This window comes from Calonectris borealis, chromosome 1 (assembly GCF_964195595.1).
Source record: "Calonectris borealis chromosome 1, bCalBor7.hap1.2, whole genome shotgun sequence".
Lineage (NCBI taxonomy): Eukaryota > Metazoa > Chordata > Aves > Procellariiformes > Procellariidae > Calonectris > Calonectris borealis.
This window is the reverse complement of record NC_134312.1, coordinates 117,143,341-117,161,401: the sequence shown is the minus strand read 5'-3', so window position 1 is coordinate 117,161,401 and position 18,061 is coordinate 117,143,341. Positions and strand designations below refer to the sequence as shown.

The 18,061-nt window shown below is 43.1% G+C and overlaps 1 protein-coding gene across 3 annotated transcripts; it reads right to left on the bottom strand.

Annotated features, from left to right (window-relative positions):
• Positions 1-898: 898 nt before the first annotated feature.
• On the bottom strand, positions 899-18,025 carry IL10RB (interleukin 10 receptor subunit beta). 3 transcript variants are annotated; one of them, XM_075171842.1, is made up of 7 exons: positions 17,122-18,025; positions 14,199-14,322; positions 12,697-12,866; positions 10,333-10,499; positions 5,566-5,716; positions 3,896-4,053; positions 899-1,653 (listed from the first exon to the last, which is right to left on the bottom strand). In XM_075171842.1, exons 1-7 carry the CDS (start codon positions 17,156-17,158, stop codon positions 1,441-1,443), a joined length of 1,020 nt encoding a protein of 339 aa, XP_075027943.1. In that variant the 5' UTR covers positions 17,159-18,025; the 3' UTR covers positions 899-1,440. The 3 variants fall into 3 exon arrangements, with proteins under 3 accessions (XP_075027943.1, XP_075027939.1, XP_075027951.1); XM_075171838.1 differs by lacking the exon at positions 17,122-18,025 and adding an exon at positions 16,738-17,113; XM_075171850.1 differs by lacking the exons at positions 899-1,653; positions 17,122-18,025 and adding exons at positions 4,708-4,890; positions 16,738-17,113.
• Positions 18,026-18,061: the final 36 nt, after the last annotated feature.

The window sequence follows — 18,061 nt, the reverse complement described above, 5'->3', positions numbered from 1 at the left end:
GGAAGGAGGGATAGGGAACACACAGGGAGCTGAATTTTTACAGTGGAGAGGTGTACCAGACACAGGACATCAGCCTTCATTAGGATCAGCACTCACACAGCAGCTTTGGTGAGAGGTGAAGAAAAGCACCATGAAACAAAATGCCTTAAAAAAAAAAACCAAAATGAAAATGCTTCCCCATTTTTTCCATATTCCACATTAAACCAAAATATGAAGAAAATTAAAAAGTGCAGAAAAAACATGTGCAGATTACATATAGCTGGGTGGTAGAAATAATCAATGCCTATTCTCCTTATGTTTTTTTCCTGCAACAGTTCCCAAGAAATGAGTATTTACGCATTAATTAACAAACCTCAAAACCATAGCCAAAAATTTTGCAGTTCCCACATCAAGTTACGATTTACACACAACTTCACTCGTGGCAAGTTACTTTTGCTGAAAGAATTTAATTTTTCACTCTCATTTTGATATAATAATACACACAAAAGAATTTGTGTCACTCACAAAATTAGCGCACAGGGCAAAGGTCACACTTTATGCCCTGATGTTGGTGTGGACATAACCTTCATATGCATGAGCAAGGCTACGCAGGTGAGATTGTATTATGTAGCATGGCAGTCACATCAACCTGGATTTACTTTTTTTGAATTACGTATCAGTAAATAAATAAAACGAACCTACCTTTTAACTCTCACTTTAGCTGTGAAGTTTTCCACAGACTTCAGTGGACTCTGGATTACGTAGGCAAAATGTAATTAGCTATAGAAGCTGCAGGACAGAGGCTCAGGGGACTGAGCAATACCTGAACATAGAGGGCTATCTGGCAGTGCACTGGTACATTCCCATTATCCTTAGCGATGAAGTATGAGTAACACCTTGCAATGCAAAACACACTAAATATTTGTGTTTGGTTTATTCATACGAAGTTCATACCATCATAACAACTTTACAATTTTGCATCAGGTAAAAAAATATTCAATAGAAAGATTATGCCACAAGGGATATCCTTAAGAAATACACACAATTTCTCATTTTAAAAAAAAAAGTCAGATCACATCTTTCTTTATAAAATTATTTTCTTTTACAAACCCTATACAATATGCCATTTTGATTAGCTTTTGCAATAAATAGTTCAAAGTTAAATTAACTATTATTTTATATATATATATTTGCTTTTTAAATTAATGTCATAATACAGTCCTAGGTATTGCTACAACTTAGCAGTGAGCCACTACAAACAGTGGCAAAAATTACGTATAATTTAATTCCTCATTTATAGTCAAGTTTCTTGTACTTAAAAAAATAATATGATTCTGTCAAAAGTCTGTGTACGCATCTTCGTATATTAATTTTTACTGTCTTAAGAATGCAGCAATAAGAATATAAACTCAACAGCCCATTAGCTTTTCTTTTGGTCCAAGTGAAGTATGAGGAGTGCATTTAGGCCTTTTCTAAAGCTGGTACTATTCCTGAATCAGAATCTTCTTGTTCAGAGTCCTGAAGGTGCTCTGTTGTCTTGCTGGCCTCATTCGCTGTCTCATCGCTTTGATTTTTGGATTCTTCTGAAATGACAGTTAGCTTGTCATAAAAGAGATGTTCTTCTTGTGGGAGTGGAGGAAAAAACTGCGAACCACTGGGAGACTTGCTCAAAAACTGTGAAGGAAAGAGGAAATGAGAATTAGGCTGCGCCAGCCATACCATCCTGTTTGCTTAGAAATATGTTTTATATTGTTTTCCACACATCAATTGGCTTTCTCAATCTTTAGAAGTCCCAGAGCGGCAACAATGTAATAACCTCCCTGCTTGCTTTAACACCCTGTGCAAGGCTTGGAAGCAAGTTGGAAGTGCCTTTATTTGCAAGAAGATACCCTAGGGGTTCATGACTTCTTTGGAATATAAACTTTCTTAAAAAAATAAACCTAGGTTTTGTTTGGAAACAAAAACTAAAAACGGTGACTTGACTGTAGGTGAAAGAGTTCGCATAGAGATTCGTCAAATAGCTCCAAAAGATGTGAATTGTTCCTGCCGTCTCAGAGAGCTGTCTGCTCAGACATCAACTAGTGATGCTTTAAATGTCAACATAAACCATAACTGTTTAGTCAAGTAAAGGAGAGGGAGGGAGATTTGTGGGGCTATGCAGTTCAGCGAGAAAGATGACTTAATTTTAGTACTGAAATATCACAACTTCCTCCCACTCCCTGTTCTATTGATAAAATGGAACCGACCTCAAGAATCAACATGGACTTCACAGGATGTCATGACTGTATTTTGAATGTCAACACAAGAACAGCACACCTACTCAACACAGTAATAACATGTCGACCACTCATTTTGGCAGCTGAAGCAGCTGGAGGAGCACAAGTGCATTTTGTTCTTGTTACCTGACCCCTGTCTATTACGTTAGTGCATTTTACATAAGAAACAAGCTGCTCTGTCAGGAGTCCTGTTCACTGTAATTACAAAAATGAATACTAATATTATTACTATTAGACCTTTTTCTAGCAAACTGTGATTTGAAATGTTCTGTCAGTAACCTGTAATCTCAAATGTTCATGTAGTGAAACCACTGCCTTTGACAAATGTCATTTTACGTAAGCATGACTGACCTTCGATTACTGTGATTAACCACTATAACCCAATAGCACAAAATGAAAATTCTCCCTTTCTTGTGAGAAACCTGTGAGCAAAATGAAATTTGACCATATCCTGTATTGATCAGACCAATGCTACCTTCCCAGCAGCTGAGCTCCAGGTTCAGCAAACTACTGTGTGCTGAGCCTGTGCTCAACCTAAAGCACAAGACGATTGCTAAGTCAGCTGCAAAGCCTTAGTCTGCTGAACTCTAAATGAGTCAAAATGAAAGACCCAGAGAAACTGCAGGAAACTCAGAAGAGTACAGGTAGCTAACTTTAGCGTATGTAACACTCTGTATAGCCTTGTTTCTTGGAGGAGATTCTGATACAGCCTTTTTAAGTTGCCATATAGGTAACAGGGTCAGTGATATTCCCCAACAGTAATGGCTAACATTCATTGCTCTCATTTCATCTTGAGTTTTCAGATTTCACTACATTCTTTACTTAAAATAAAACCCATTATTATACTTGCAGAATAACTTTGTTTCAGGAGAACAAATGTGCAATTTGAAGTCTAAAATTAGATAGCGGGGACAGATAGCTCAGTTGTTCACTATCTAAAAAGAGGAATTAAGGTTAACACCTGTTATTCTCTCACTTTAACATGAAAGAAAACATCCTGTTTCTAAGCTATATAAAAGCTTCACATTACAAATTAGGCAGTTACTTTAGGATTAAAAGTCTATGCTGAGTTTTTAAGTTGTTCAGCATTTAAATATTTTGGACCATTCTGTGCAGAACAATTCAGAATGACAGTATTTTAGAGTTTATTAGACATCAGTATACTTCAAAAGGAAGTCTAATTTCGCTGCTTCTTACTTATGTCTATGCAGTGCCACAGAACATGATGAAAAAACTGAGGTAAGATTCATGCAAAATTTATGACCTTATAATGCCAGAAATTAAATATTAAATGAACTAACTTCTGCTACCTTTCTCACACTGAAAAGTACCTTCCTTTGTCAGCTTTCTCCAAAGTTCATGACTTCATCATTTACGCTTGTTTGGATGGCTTTTTATGTTTGGCAGAACAGCAAGTTTTACCATACATAACAACTATATAACAACAAATAACCAGCATTGCTCCTTATAGTCTAAAACCCCCTCAGAATAGTCTGCACTTTACAGACGGCTAACAATCAGGTGCAAATGAAAGAAGGCAAAATAAAAGAAGCTCTAAAGGTTTTGGCACAGAGAGCCTTTGAAAGGCAGGCGGTTCTGCTGAAAAGGCTGATTTTAATTGTGCTAGGTAGAAAACAAACCTCTTTCAAGTGTTGTGGGAAAACATATGAAGGGCAGAAAACACGTCTGGTGAGTCGATATAGATACAAAAAGGAAAAGAAACAAACAGGAACAGATATTACAATGACCAACATTGATCCTATGAGAACGGTCACAATTATCCACGCAGGAGTTACACCTGCAAGAGACAAGAAAAAAAAATTTAAGCTGTGATTACTGATTTCTGAATATATTCTTTTCAAATTATCACTTACTCTATGCAATTTGAAAAAAAAACCACCAACAAACTATTACAAAATTGTAACTGCAAATATAAGTCTTTGTTTCCAGATGCAAAATACCTCTTAGCTCTTATATTTTTAGTCTGAATAGGCTGAGGAAGTTTTCAATAAAAGAAACTTACAAGCCATCATATTTAGATATTTACCATTACACATACTGGTGATTCTACATGCAATACTAGGCAAATGATTAAAGGAAAAACCAACAGAACCATCCACAAGGTGGTATCATGTAAAAAGCTATTGTACACTCTTTGGTGTTTCAGGAGTGTAGGAGTTGACACATAACACTACCAGAGTAGAGCTTCCACTTTTCTCTTAAAGAAATCTGTAAAAATGGCAGCAAAGTAAAGACAGTAGGGGACAAAAGTCTGTAAAATTCTAAACTACTGGGCCTTTAAAAAAATTATGTCACGCATGGGGATTTCACAACAGGCAATGGGAATGAAGATGTATCCATACATCACTGTATAAATGTTTTAAACCAGCCTATGCTTGCTAAGCACTATTCTACCCACAAACTAACAAGCAACACCACCACCAAAACCCACCTGCAATTCAACTGCAGTGCAGATAATATACATGTGGGTAAAATACATGAGGAAAAACATGTGAGAAACAGGTTAGCCCAGTAGCTTCCTCAGGCTTCCCCCAGATGGCTTCCTCATCAACTTGCGTCTCTGATTTTCCACAAGTTATCTGAGGGTGTAAGTTACTTGAAATACACATTACGCCTGTGAAAAAAGAGAGTATCCAGGACTCCATCGTTTCTTTTAACTAGGACATAAAGCTCCCTGCTAAGACGACAGGGTCAGACCACGTGGTGGTTATTGCTGGGCTCCACAGACAGCAGCTAAGGTGGTGTGGCTGAAAGGAAAGTGCTTTTGGTACTTAACTGCCTTCAAAATGAAAAGGAAAGCATCGAGACAAAATAGTTGTTTATATTATTGATAACTGCTGTGTGTCACAGAAAAAGAGCGTCATGGCCTAGCCTCATGACAGACACTGGCAATATCACCACAGATGAAGCAGACTGCAACACAGGGTCCAATTCCTTTCGCAGTTACACATATACGGAACAAAGGCTTTCATAGGATAACGAATACAGCTAATGGTAAAAGAAATTCAGGCACACAATGTGATCAGTGAAGAGCCTATGCTCCATTTAGCTCTGATTTTCAGGCCTCTGCAGCAAAATAAAGCATCGTGCCATCGGTGCTATATTGCTTGTAGTTTTCACTTTGTTTCCAATTCCTCTGCTCCACAGGTGCACACGTATTAACCACCAAACAAACACACACATCAATTTTTGGAAGGTTTACTCGTTACACCGATTTTCATTTTGAATGGCTTTGCACATTTCCTCGTTCCCTACAGTGCGTGTCCCGTTGTGATGCACCAGGTATTACCGTTGTGGGTTGTCTGCTCACAAAGCTCTCCACTCAGTTCCCCTGTTTTGTTCCACTCGGGGATAACTGCTTGCACTTGAATACAATATGTTGTCCACGGCTCCAACTGAGATAATATTTCAGAGTTATATTTAGTATCTATGTGAATTACCTAATAACAGAGAAGAACACAAAAAATTTGAAAAGCACGAGTCCAGTGAATGAACTAGCTAAGTAATTAAAATTACATTTAATAGGACAAATCCTAGCAGTTACAGCTGCAATGTGAATAAGGCTTTTAAAGGCAGAATGAAATGCCTTGCCTGTGTCACATAACTGATAACTCTACATTGATTTCACCTGTGGTTAGAGTGTGAGACCACTCACACCACTGACTTTCTGGCTGCTTCTAGCAGCATTAGTGAAGTTTTAGGCTAAAGAGGCCTACAGAAACGTGATAAATGAGATCTGCTTGCACAGAGAAACAATTGCCTAACCAAATGAGATCAACTAAAAGTGCTGTCACAGACAAATGTAATTTAATTTGAGATGGAGCAAGTAGGATGGATGATCTAAACAAAAGAAAGAAAAAGACAGAGAAAGAAAAAGGCTTGTGGAAGCTGTTAGGTGACTGACAGCAGATGCAACTTGCTGTTTAGAGGCTTGATTGGTTATGTCCCTGTAACTATACAGTCCCCAGGGAGTAAATGAATCCCTTCAACATGCCCCGTTACTTAGTAACAGATTTTTTCTCAGGGGTGAGAAGACTCTATAGCTAGGTTCAACATTTTGAGCAAGTATCCATTTCAAAAAACAACTTATTAAGTTACACAGTCTATGCCTTTTGCTTCTTTGATCCCTATGGAAATTTATAGAATCATAGAATCGTTTATGTTGGAAAACACCTTTAAGATCATTGAGTCCAACCATAAACCTAACACTGCCCAGTCCAGCACTAAACCACGTCCGTAAGCGCCTCATCTACACGTCTTTTAAATACTTCTGGGGATGGTGACTCAACCACTTCCCTGGGCAGCCTGTTCCAATGCTTGACAACCCTTTCAGTGAAGAAATTTTTCCTAATGTCCAATCTAAACCTCCCTTGGCACAACTTGAGGCTGTTTTCTCTCATCCTGTCACTAGTTACTTGGGAAAAGAGACCAACACCCACCTCGCTACAACCTCCTTTCAGGGAGTTGTAGAGAGTGGTAACATCTCCCCTGAGCCTCCTCTTCTCCAGACTAAACAACCCCAGTTCCCTCAGCCGCTCCTCATAAGACTTGTGCTCCAGACCCTTCACCAGCTTCCTTGCCCTCCTCTGGACACGCTCCAGCACCTCAATGTCCTTCTTGTGGTGAGGGACCCAAAACTGAACACAGTATTTGAGGTGCGGCCTCACCAGTGCCGAGTACAGGGGCACGATCACCTCCCTGCTCCTGCTGGCCACACTATTCCTGATACAGGCCAGGATGCCGTTGGCCTTCTTGGCCACCTGGGCACACTGCTGGCTCATGTTCAGCCGGCTGTTGACCAGCACCCCCAGGTCCTTTTCCTCTGGGCAGCTTTCCAGCCACTCTTCCCCAAGCCTGTAGCGTTGCCTGGGGTTGTTGTGGCCGAAGTGCAGGACCCGGCACTTGGCCTTGTTGAACCTCATACAGTTGGCCTCGGCCCATCGATCCAGCCTGTCCAGGTCCCTCTGCAGAGCCTTCCTACTCTCCAGCAGATCAACACTCCCGCCCAGCTTGGTGTCATCTGCAAACTTACTGAGGGAGCACTCGATCCCCTTGTCCAGATCATTTATAAACATATTAAACAGGATTGGCCCCAAAACTGAGCCCTGGGTAACACCGCTCGTGACCGGCCGCCAACTGGACTTAACTCCATTCACCACAACTCTTTGGGCTTGGCCGTCCAGCCAGTTTTTTACCCAGCAAAGAGTACGCCCATCCAAGCCATGAGCTCTCTCCAGGAGAATGCTATGGGAAATGGTGTCAAAGGCTTGGTCTTTGGTAGTCTAGGTAGACAACATCCACAGCCTTTCCCTCATCCACTAAGTGGGCCACCTTGTCATAGAAGGAGATCAGGTTGGTCAAGCAGGCCCTGCCTTTCATAAACCCGGGCTGACTGGGCCTGATCGCCTGGTTGTCCTGTACGTGCCGCATGATGGCACTCAAGATGATCTGCTCCATAACCTTCCCTGGCACCGAGGTCAGACTGACAGGCCTGTAGTTCCTCAGATCCTCCTTCCGGCCCTTCTTATAGATGGGCGTCACATTTGCTAACCTCCAGTCAACTGGGACATCCTCAGTGAGCCAGGACTGCTGATAAATGATTGAAAGTGGCTTGGTGAGCGCTTCCACCAGCTCCCTCAGTACCCTTGGGTGGATCCCATCCAGCCCCATAGACTTTTATGTGTCTTCGTGGTGTAGCAGGTCGCTAACCATTTCCCCTTGGATTATGGGGGCTTCATTCTGCTCCCCATCCCTGTCTTCCAGCTCAGGGGGCCGGAGAACAACTGGTCTTGCTATTAAAGACTGAGGCAAAGAAGGCATTAAGTCCCTCAGCCTTTTCCTCATCCTTTGTCACTATGTTTCCCTCCCGCATCCAATAAAGGATGGAGATTATCCTTAGCCCTCCTTTTGTATTTATAGAAACATTTTTAATTGTCTTTTATGGCAGTAGCCAGGTTAAGTTCTAGTTGGGCTTTGGCTCTTCTAGTTTTCTCCCTGCATAACCTCACGACATCCTAGTAGTCCTCCTGAGTTGCCTGCCCCTTCTTCCAAAGGTCATAAACTCTCTTTTTGTCATGAGTACCAGCCAAAGCTGGTTCAGCCAGGCCGGTCTTCTTCCCCGCTGGCTCATCTTTCAGCACATGGAGACAGCCTGCTCCTGTGCCTTTAAGATTTCCTTCTTGAAGAACGTCCAGCCTTCTTGGACTCCTTTGCCCTTCAGGACTGCCTCTCAAGGGACTCTGTCAACCAGTCTCCTAAACAGGCCAAAGTCTGCCCTCTGGAAGTCCAAGGTGGCAGTTCTGCTGAGCCCCCTCCTCACTTCTCCAAGAATCGAAAACTCTATCATTTTGTGATCGCTATGCCCAAGATGGCCTCCAACAGTCACATCACCCACAAGTCCTTCTCTGTTCACAAACAACAGGTCCAGCGGGGCGCCTTCCCTAGTTGGCTCACTCACCAGCTGTGTCAGGAAGTTATCTTCCACACACTCCAGGAACCTCCTAGACAATTTCCTCTAGGAGGAAACAGACTTTCCAGGCGACTTCTCTGAAGTGTTACAAGCACAGATTCTACCTGAAGTTCCTGCTTTCTCTGGTAATCTGCTTCACAGATGCATATACGGAAAATAGAATCATAGAAACGTTTAGGTTGGAAAAGTTCTTTAATATCATTTAATCCAACCATAAACCTAACACTGCCCAGTCCAGCACTAAACTGTGTCCCTAAGCGCCACATCTACACATCTTTTAAATACCTCCAGGGATGGTGACTCAACCACTTCCCTGGACAGCCTGTTCCAAGGCCTGACCACTCTTTCAGTAAAGAAATTTTTGCTAATATCCAGTCTAAACCTCCCCTGGCACAACTTGAGGCCGTTTCCTCTCGTCCTATCGCTGGTTACTTGGGAGAAGAGACCAACACTCACCTGGCTACAACCTCCTTTCAGGGAGTTGTAGAGCACGATGAGGTCTCCCCTCAGCCTCCTCTTCTCCAGGCTAAACAGTCCCAGTTCCCTCAGCCGCTCCTCATCAGACTTGTGCCCTTCACCAGCTTCCTTGCCCTTCTCTGGACACGCTCCAGCACCTCCATGTCCTTCTTGTGGTGAGGGCCCCAAAACTGAACACAGTATTCAAGGTGCGGCCTCACCAGTGCCGAGTACAGGGGCACGATCACCTCCCTGCTCCTGCTGGCCACACTATTTCTGATACAAATACCTTCATTTCTTGTAGTTTAGGAATTGAAAACCAGTCTGGTTTTTGGGAAATGATGATCCCTCATTTTCTGGAATTGAATGCCAAAGAATTGTGCAGGGTAACAAATACAAATCATAATTATATGTAGTGGATTCCTATTATATGAAAATTGTACTGATGTACAAAGCACTAATTATATGGTGACGGATATCTTCCGGTAAAGGGCTTCCTTTTTTCCTGTAATAGAACCCATGACCCTATAATTAATACATTATTTATGATCTTTCTCCATGCATTTTTTATGGAAAAGTCTTTTGAGCTGAGTAACAGATCTATCTGTGGAAAAGGCTGCCCACAAGAGGAAGAAAGTGAATTATAACTGATAGAAGAGGTGAAGGTGACCACAGTTAATATAAGGCCCCAGCCATGATGATACTGAAAGCCTGGAGTCCCACGAAGAGCACAAATACTTGAATGAGATGAGATTTGAATCTAAGTCAGTTTATCGCCATGATCACAGATACTGCTGATGTTACAGTTTCTAAGTTTACCCTTGCTTGTATGTGTGAAATACAGAGATTTGGTGGGGCAGACTGCATCACAAATAAATCATCACTAAACTAAGCAGTTACTTCTAATTATGGAAAGAGCAAATTATATCCGTGCTACTGTTTAACTACACAGCTATGTGCCATTTGCTCTGAATACCAGTTGTAATGACTAGACTTTATTACACCGTAATGAGTAGAGATACATTTTTACTTCAGTACTGTTAGCTTTCAGAACTCCATCAGTATGGTATTTTACTGAGAAAAGCGTGTATCAAAGTCATGGAGTCACAACATGCAGGAAGCAGAAGTTACCTCTGTATTGCTGCCTTTCTTCCAGTACAGTATTCTGTAATTCCACGAGCCGTAATATTGTTTTAGAGGCCACTTGTCATGTCCATGTTCAGCAAAAGGGCCTATGAAATCCACATGCAGGGACCCAGACTCAGACTTCACTTTCACATCAGGTGGCCCAATGACTGCTATGTATTAGAATGGTGGAAGAGAAAAAAGAACAGAATTCAGTTTCACGTTGTTTTCAATTTGACATTTTTACACGACCTATGACAATTCACGCTTTAAATAATTTTATCTATTAGAAGAAAGTAATTTCCTTTGATGGGTCAGGCATAAATAAATCCTTTCCTTATAGAACTGGTCTTGAAAGGGATTTATTTTTGCAGTTAAACAACAGATATTTTTGCAGACTACATCTCCCATACACTAAATTGACTCAGTTCTCTTTTGCCAGCTGTGGTGACTCCTGGGAGAGGAAGGACTATTTCTGCAAGTTATTACTCACTTCTCTTTCTGGGCCAAGCTGTTGCAACATCTGTCTTTTCTGAGGAGACCCTATAGTGAACTGTTTTAATGTTTCTTTCATTGTGATCACTTTGAAAAACAGAAACATTTGAATTACTTCTGCACATCTTAAAGATTAAGTTCCTTAGACTGAATATTATATTCTCGTATTTTGAAAATGGCTTGTCCTTATTATGTTTTTGTGCTACTACCTAAATTAATTCATGAGTAGCTTAGTTATCAACTACGTTGTGTCTGCAATGAGCTTTCCATAAAGTCTCCTGTAATTCCAACAAACAACTCTGCCTTGGCTACCTCTACTAAAGTTCTGCCTGGCTACAGCCACACTATCAAGTGTCTAAGAAAGGAAGAGCTCAATATACAGACAATTTTGCATTCCTCTAGAAATATGTGTTTCTTTAATTAAAAATAAAAAAAATTACTTGCTGGACCATGCATTCATGTAATGCTCATGAATATGTTGTTGAACTTGTGAAAAATAATGTGAGAAGGGCCTTGGGTACTCTGGTTTTCTTAGGCTATTCCTACAATATAGTATGGAATTTCTTACAAAAGCACTAGCAGAAATAATAACACAGAAAGGACTATCAGATATTTTTATCATGATGCCCTGCTCAGATCAGCTATGACAACCTTAAAAATCCTCATGTCCTCCTCAGAGATTTGGCCAGTACTCCCAGGTCTTTCTTTCCAGGTAGTTTTATACCCAGATTTTCTCAGTTCAGGAATAAGCTGCCTTTCCAAAGCCAAGCCTGCTCTGAAGGCCACACGCTCTTTCAAACATATGTCGAAACACAACTCTGTTAATGATTTACACATTTGCTCTCTGCTCTGAAAATCCGTCCACGCTTTTTGTATTACACTTTCTTTTGGCTGTAATTTATACTGGTAATGTTGTATTTTTTTTTTCTGTGCTATGTTTCAGTGTTTCTGTTCTAGGCAGATTGAATTATATCAACACTAGGCTTTTGGAGAGAGATAACCAATATAAGCATTTTGAAAACTGAGGCTGTAAACTGTAAAATTACACTCTGAAATCCAAGGAACAGAATGATGAAATTCAAGCAAATGAAGACAGAACAAGAAAGAAAAGGATTTTTCAAAGTTTTTCTCAAAGATGAGGTGTAACAGAAGCTTCCTGCACGGTTTTGTATTAACCGCTGTGAGGAGAAAAGAGCCTTGGGTAACATTAACTACATAATGTAAAATAATTTCATTTTTGCTTACGAGTGGTGTAAGAATGTACAAAATAAAGGACGCTCATTGGTAAAAACCACTCCCTCATTCCCAAGCTCGGGTGACAGCAACATGATTAACATCTCTGTTGTGCACTCTAATGCAAGGCAACGTCTAAATCACCTCTCACAAAAGACTGTGAAGCTTCGCTACGAGAATGGCAATATTGTGCAATGAAGATTTCTTGACTAAAAACCGATCTTTCACTGTGATTTTTTTTTAATTAAAAAAATAAAAAGAAAGCTTTTTGCCTGACATAGCAATGAAGAAAGTAATTGAACTTATTTAGATATACAGGAAGTCTGAATCCTTGAAGAAAAGCTCTCCCTGGCTGAAAAATATAAATAAAGCCTTATTTTAAAAGAAAAAAATAAATTTTTTTTAAAACCTCCTCAAAAGATGTTTCAAGTACGAATACTAGCATCTACTATATTAGTGAACCTACTATGCTTTCTGACAGCAACTTCTGCCTTCAAAAAATGAAAGTGTTACAACTAAGATTTTATAGTTCAATGTCATTAAATTTAAAAGCTATGCTATAGCTTTTCTTATGGAGCCAAATCGTAAAGGTGCATTAATAGCAGACAGTATCTTTTTGCGGAAGATTAGAAGAAGGCTTACTGTCATCCATTGGCTTAAATCTGACGATCACCCAGTCTGAATGGTTATTTTCTGACTCCGCTCTGACCTGTAAAATGTAGTCTCCATACGCAGACAGAGAAGAGACATCACACTCTGTGAGTCTCAAGTTTGTGCTCACATTTTCATATGTGTGTCCAGGGAAATTGATGCTATATGGAAGAGAAACAAAATGTATATGATGGGTAAATTATAACATACTAAATGTCTTTCCTCTCAATTAACTCGAAAAGTGGCACATCTCTTTGTTAATACAACCAATTATGACTTGTGAACAAGAAAAATTAAATCCAGTGTATAAGAAACATCGTTATTAGTGTGTACACATTAGTGTTAAACATTTTATATGCATCTATAAATCTGTGATAAAATTAGAGTTTCAAATTATGATTTGGTAAATAGATGCCCTTTTCTTGACAGTGGTTAGAAAACTTGATTCAACAGACAGCAGTTATCAGACAAGTCTGCAAATATTAAGACAACATCGCTACGCACAGCTTTGCTGTCTAACTCAGACTTTATTCAGAACTGTCTTTAAAATATGCATATAAGGAAAAGCCAGAGAAAACAGAGCCAGAGAGCTGACTGGAAACCGTATAATAAATTATATTCTTTCTGTCTGGCATCAAAAGCCCACCTAGGAATGTAGCGATCCACAGGTAATTGCTACCAGAACCCAGAAAAATCTCCTTTTTGGCTAAGATGGCCCGAACCCTCAGTTTGGGGATTTTTCCTCAGCAGGCACCTGCCTGCGGGTGCCATCATCTCTGCTTTACATCCTACCCTGTCTTGGCCAAAGACTTCAACCTTCAGCAGGAACGCGAGACCTCTGGCCCATCACATGGTTTCCTTGTCAAGCAGGGAGGGAGGCGGGCGGGGAGTCCACCGCTGGGCTGGGGAAGCGGCCGCCTTCCTCGGTACAGCCGCACAGACCACTTTTCCCAACAGGAAAGGCCAGCTCGGAAGGACACAGTGGCAAAACCAAATCAAAGCTAATTCAACCCACCAAAACCGACGAAAGGAGACCTCAGAAAATGTGTCCCAAGTTTAAGGCACTGAACGGACGAGCCACCAGCCTGCAGTTCATCGGGCATTTCCGCTAAGGGCGCAGGCAAGCTGGCTGCACTGGTGGCAGAGCACAAAATGCTGCCGGAGTGAAAGATCAGTTAAGGCCCTAACGCTCAGCAGGACTAAGTCTCTTGAATCGCAGGTAACAGCTACATGACAGAGAAAAACCACACACGCAGCTAATAACAGCCAACGTTAAAATGTGTTTCTGCTTCCAAAAAAAGTACGTACAAAGCTGCCTGGGGGTGTGAAATGTGTAGAAAATGCCTCTCCCTGTTATTTAGCTCAGAAGACAAGCATCCCACAAGCTAAAAGAAAGGGACAGCTACTGATCTTCCTGTAAAAAAGGAAACAAATCACACGCACACGCAGCTGTAAAACGTGAATTAAAGAAAGCACAACTTCTCCAGACTTACCTCTGAGATTGGACAGTGTAACTTATATTCCCTTCGTGAAACCTAGGTGCATCCCACTGTAAAATGCTATGAAGATTAACTGAAATAATTCTTGCGTTTTGGGGTTTTGGTACTATTCCAGATACTGCGGGAGCAATCAAAAACAAGCAAACATTTTAGTATGTGTTCCTCCAGCGATTTCTCAGTCATCCAAAACTTAAATACAGCCTTCTTTTTCCTCCTTGCCTCAGACACTTTTTTTAAAAGACTTTAATATAATTAATTTAAATCTTGATGCCTATTGTTCCTTCTGAGTTTATGCAACAAAAGCAAATTAGCCAGCATCAAGTAAGTACAGTCTTTATGATATCATCATTTATTATCCATGACTGACTTGTTACTGCCTAAGACTTAAGGCCCATCAAGCTACCTGCATGAACTCTCACTGAGATTGTCAAAATCAAATTTTTCTAACTAGTGCTCCAGTAGCACCATGGAAATAACATGGGTGCGTGGATTGATTTGTTGAATTTTTTTTGGTTGTTTTTTTTTTTTTTTTTTCCTGAAGAGGAACATGAACAGTCTTTCTACATAGACCTGGGTATAAGATTAAAATAATTAAAAAAAAAAAAATCCACCTTAAGCATGTTTATACCATCACTGCATGGATCAGTACTGCCATTTAAAATGCTTTACTCATTCTGTTATTAAGCCACCCTTTTGAAAAACAGAGATAAACAAGAAGTACCTTCGAAGGCAAGAGAGCTATTAAATACACCATACAGATAAACGTATCCTTAATTGGCACTCTTCACAAGTGACGAAAACACAATCACACAATCATTTTGCTTTATTGAAACTGAATAAAGGAAACCCTAAAGTACTAGCAATGATTTAATACTATTATGGTTTAACTATTTTAAAATAATTGTTGGCATTGAAACTCAACCAGAAAAGATTTTGGCCCATTATTACAACACAAGTGATCAATGCAAACAAACCCTGACAGATCGGATTAGTGCTTAGATGTCACAGGAGTAAAACCTAGTGACGTACGTTCTAAGATAAATAATCTATCTTATATGTCTATAGTTGATGCATAAATACATGAAAGGAATGTGTCACTTACCCACCTTTAGCAGACAAGAGTTTTAAATCTAAATCCTGCTTAAATAAAAACTATTTCACAGACTCAATTCCTACAATGTTACCCTCGCACCCAACAAATCAACTCAAACGCACTTCACGTCATGAAAGCAGAAGTTGCTTGCTCCCCTGCACTCCGACCTCCTTGAGAGATGCCGTCCCCGTGCGCACATGCCCTCACCGGTACCCACCTCGGGCACTCGCCCTCAGAGATCTCTGCCTGTGCGCATGCTGTGCCCCTTTGCGGGCACCTCCGGCCTCCTGCCCCCACACCTTCTCCTACCTGCAAAATCCCAGGTGTGCAGAACGCTAAGGAAGATGGGTGCAGGTCACAGGGTGCAAAGACTCAACGTGAACAACACAGCTGAAAAAAAATCTGGCTAGTACAAGGCATCTGATTTCTCCTCTCCCGCTACAAAGGACCTTCTCTGGGGCACTGTCTGCGCTTTGAGGAAGCTCCCTCCAAAGGTTTCAGGTAGGCTTGTAAATTCCCAGTAAAAAGCATGATGCCTTTGAAGGCTTGCTTCCCTGCCTTGAAAAGCCTCCAGGTAAAGTTTTTTATTCAGCACTGTGAACCCAAAGAGATGAGAAAATACTTCTGTGGTTTTGTACTTTGTAAACGAAAGGTTTGTACACAGCTCACATCACAGTCCTAGATACGGCCTGTTTTAGGAAACGTATGGCCCGGGCCAGTTTAAGCAGCCGTGGTGGCCGCTCTCGGAGCGCCCTCGCTGTGCCCGGAGCAGCAGGAGCTCTGCCAGAGAAGGCCCGTTCGTGCCGGGCTTTGCAGGCACAGCTACGCCCGCGCTCCCACAGCTCAGGGTTACCGTGCCTGGAAGAGCGTGGTTTCGCTCCCACGCGCGCCTTTCATCGCTGGGACTTGCGCAAGTGTCCCAAACCGAAAAGGAGAGTTCCCGTTTCTCAGCACAGATGCAGCCTTCGGGGGGAAAAAAGCGCGTGGGCGGCGGGAGCTGGGCCCCCGCCAGCGGAGGATCCCGCCGGAGCCCCGGCAGCCCTCCGCCGCCCCAGCCAAGGCCCCCTGCGGAGGGGGGCGGGGCGGGCGGCCGCCCACCTTTCCCCGCTCCCCGTACGGCGCGGCGCAGGACACCCGGCCGGCCGCTCGCTCGCTGTCGGTGCCGCTCGGCTCGTCACGGCAGCGGCGCGCCCCGCGGAGCCGCCACCGGCCGCCAGCTCCTTGCGACGCCGCCATGGTCGGCCCCCGGGCTCTCGGGGCAGCGCAGACCCGCAAAACGAAGCCCACCACCTCTAGCGACTCTTGCTCCCGCCGCCCTCCCGAGGGCCCCGGCCCCGCCGCCGGCCCCCCCAGCGGCGAGGCGGGGATCAGGAGGACGAGCCCTCGCCGGGGACGTCCGGTTCCCTCCACCGCCCCCCGCCAGGCCCGGGGCGGACTCACCGCAGAGGAGGAGGCAGCTGCAGAGGGCGCACCGGGGGGCGGCGGCCATGGCGGCTCCCGGCGCAGATCTCCCTCAGCGGCGGAGGTGCCGGCTCCGCCGCACCATGGCACCGGGCGCTGCCCTCGCAGGCGGGGGAGCGGGGCCGCCCCGAAACCCTTCCGCCTTCCCGCGGCGGGGCGGGGCGGGGCGGGGCGGGGCGCGGCGGAGTGCAGGTACGGCGGACGCCCCGGCCTGCGGGGCTTCAGCCTCCGCCGAGGGGGCTGACCGCCTCCGAGCGCCGGGGGAACATCACCCGCGTCCCGGTCGGCTCACCCCAACTTTTCCAAGGCCTCCCCCGTTCGCCACGGCTGCGTTCTCCTTTCCAGAAAGAGCATACCCAGCACCTGAACCTTCCCACAGGTCCGGAAAGCTGTTCATCATGCTGTGTTTTAAAATACGTTAGCGATGCCTGGCTGCTTGGATACTCATAATCTTTAATGAGCGTCTTCAGCATAAAGCCTAGCAGCAGGGAAGACAGGAGATGGGAGGTCAGCGTAAAGTGGATAAATAAATAATGCATAAACAGACATCAAACGACGCATAGTGTCAAACCTGATCCCGCTGCAGGCAATACAAATGTTACCTGAGGAAAGGTTTATGTCCTGACTTCAGGATCTGCCCTGCACCAAAGATGCCAATGGTCTGAACATTGGCAGATCATTTCTACCAGAACATTCAGCATCCCTGATCAAAACCTGCATAAACTTGGGGGAAGGGGGGGAGCAGTTTTATTATTCACAGAGTAAAAAGGGTTCTTTCTCAACCTATTACTGTTGCCAACCGAAAACACCAGTTCTTTGTGGGGGTTTAATACATTTGTTTCTGGCCAGTTATCACCTCCTGTAACTAAACGAGGCTATGAGGCAGGTTTGGCCTTCCCTGGGATAGACACAGTCCTGCTGCCTTCGCTTACGTGTGAGCGATGCCCCTGGCTTCCACCGCTGTGAGAGGCACGCACCACCCATGCTGCGCAAACAGCAGTGTTACAGGGTCACTGTGAGCGGAAGTTCCATCCGCTCACTCTACAGATGCGTAAGTCTGCAAATAATTAACTTGTCAAGATCCAAGGTGTCAGGTACTTGCACCTACTTAGTTCTTAAAAGTAGTGCAGCAGCAGAATATATTCCAGCACCTTAGAAATTACTCTCAGCTATCCTGACCAAAAGAATGGCTTGTGGACAGAAAAGTAGTACCTAAGCAGATCAACGTAAGGTGAAAAAATTTGTTTTTTCAGCTATGTGATACTTAAAAGCCTTCCCATAAGGAGTAAATTCTTAGCAGGCT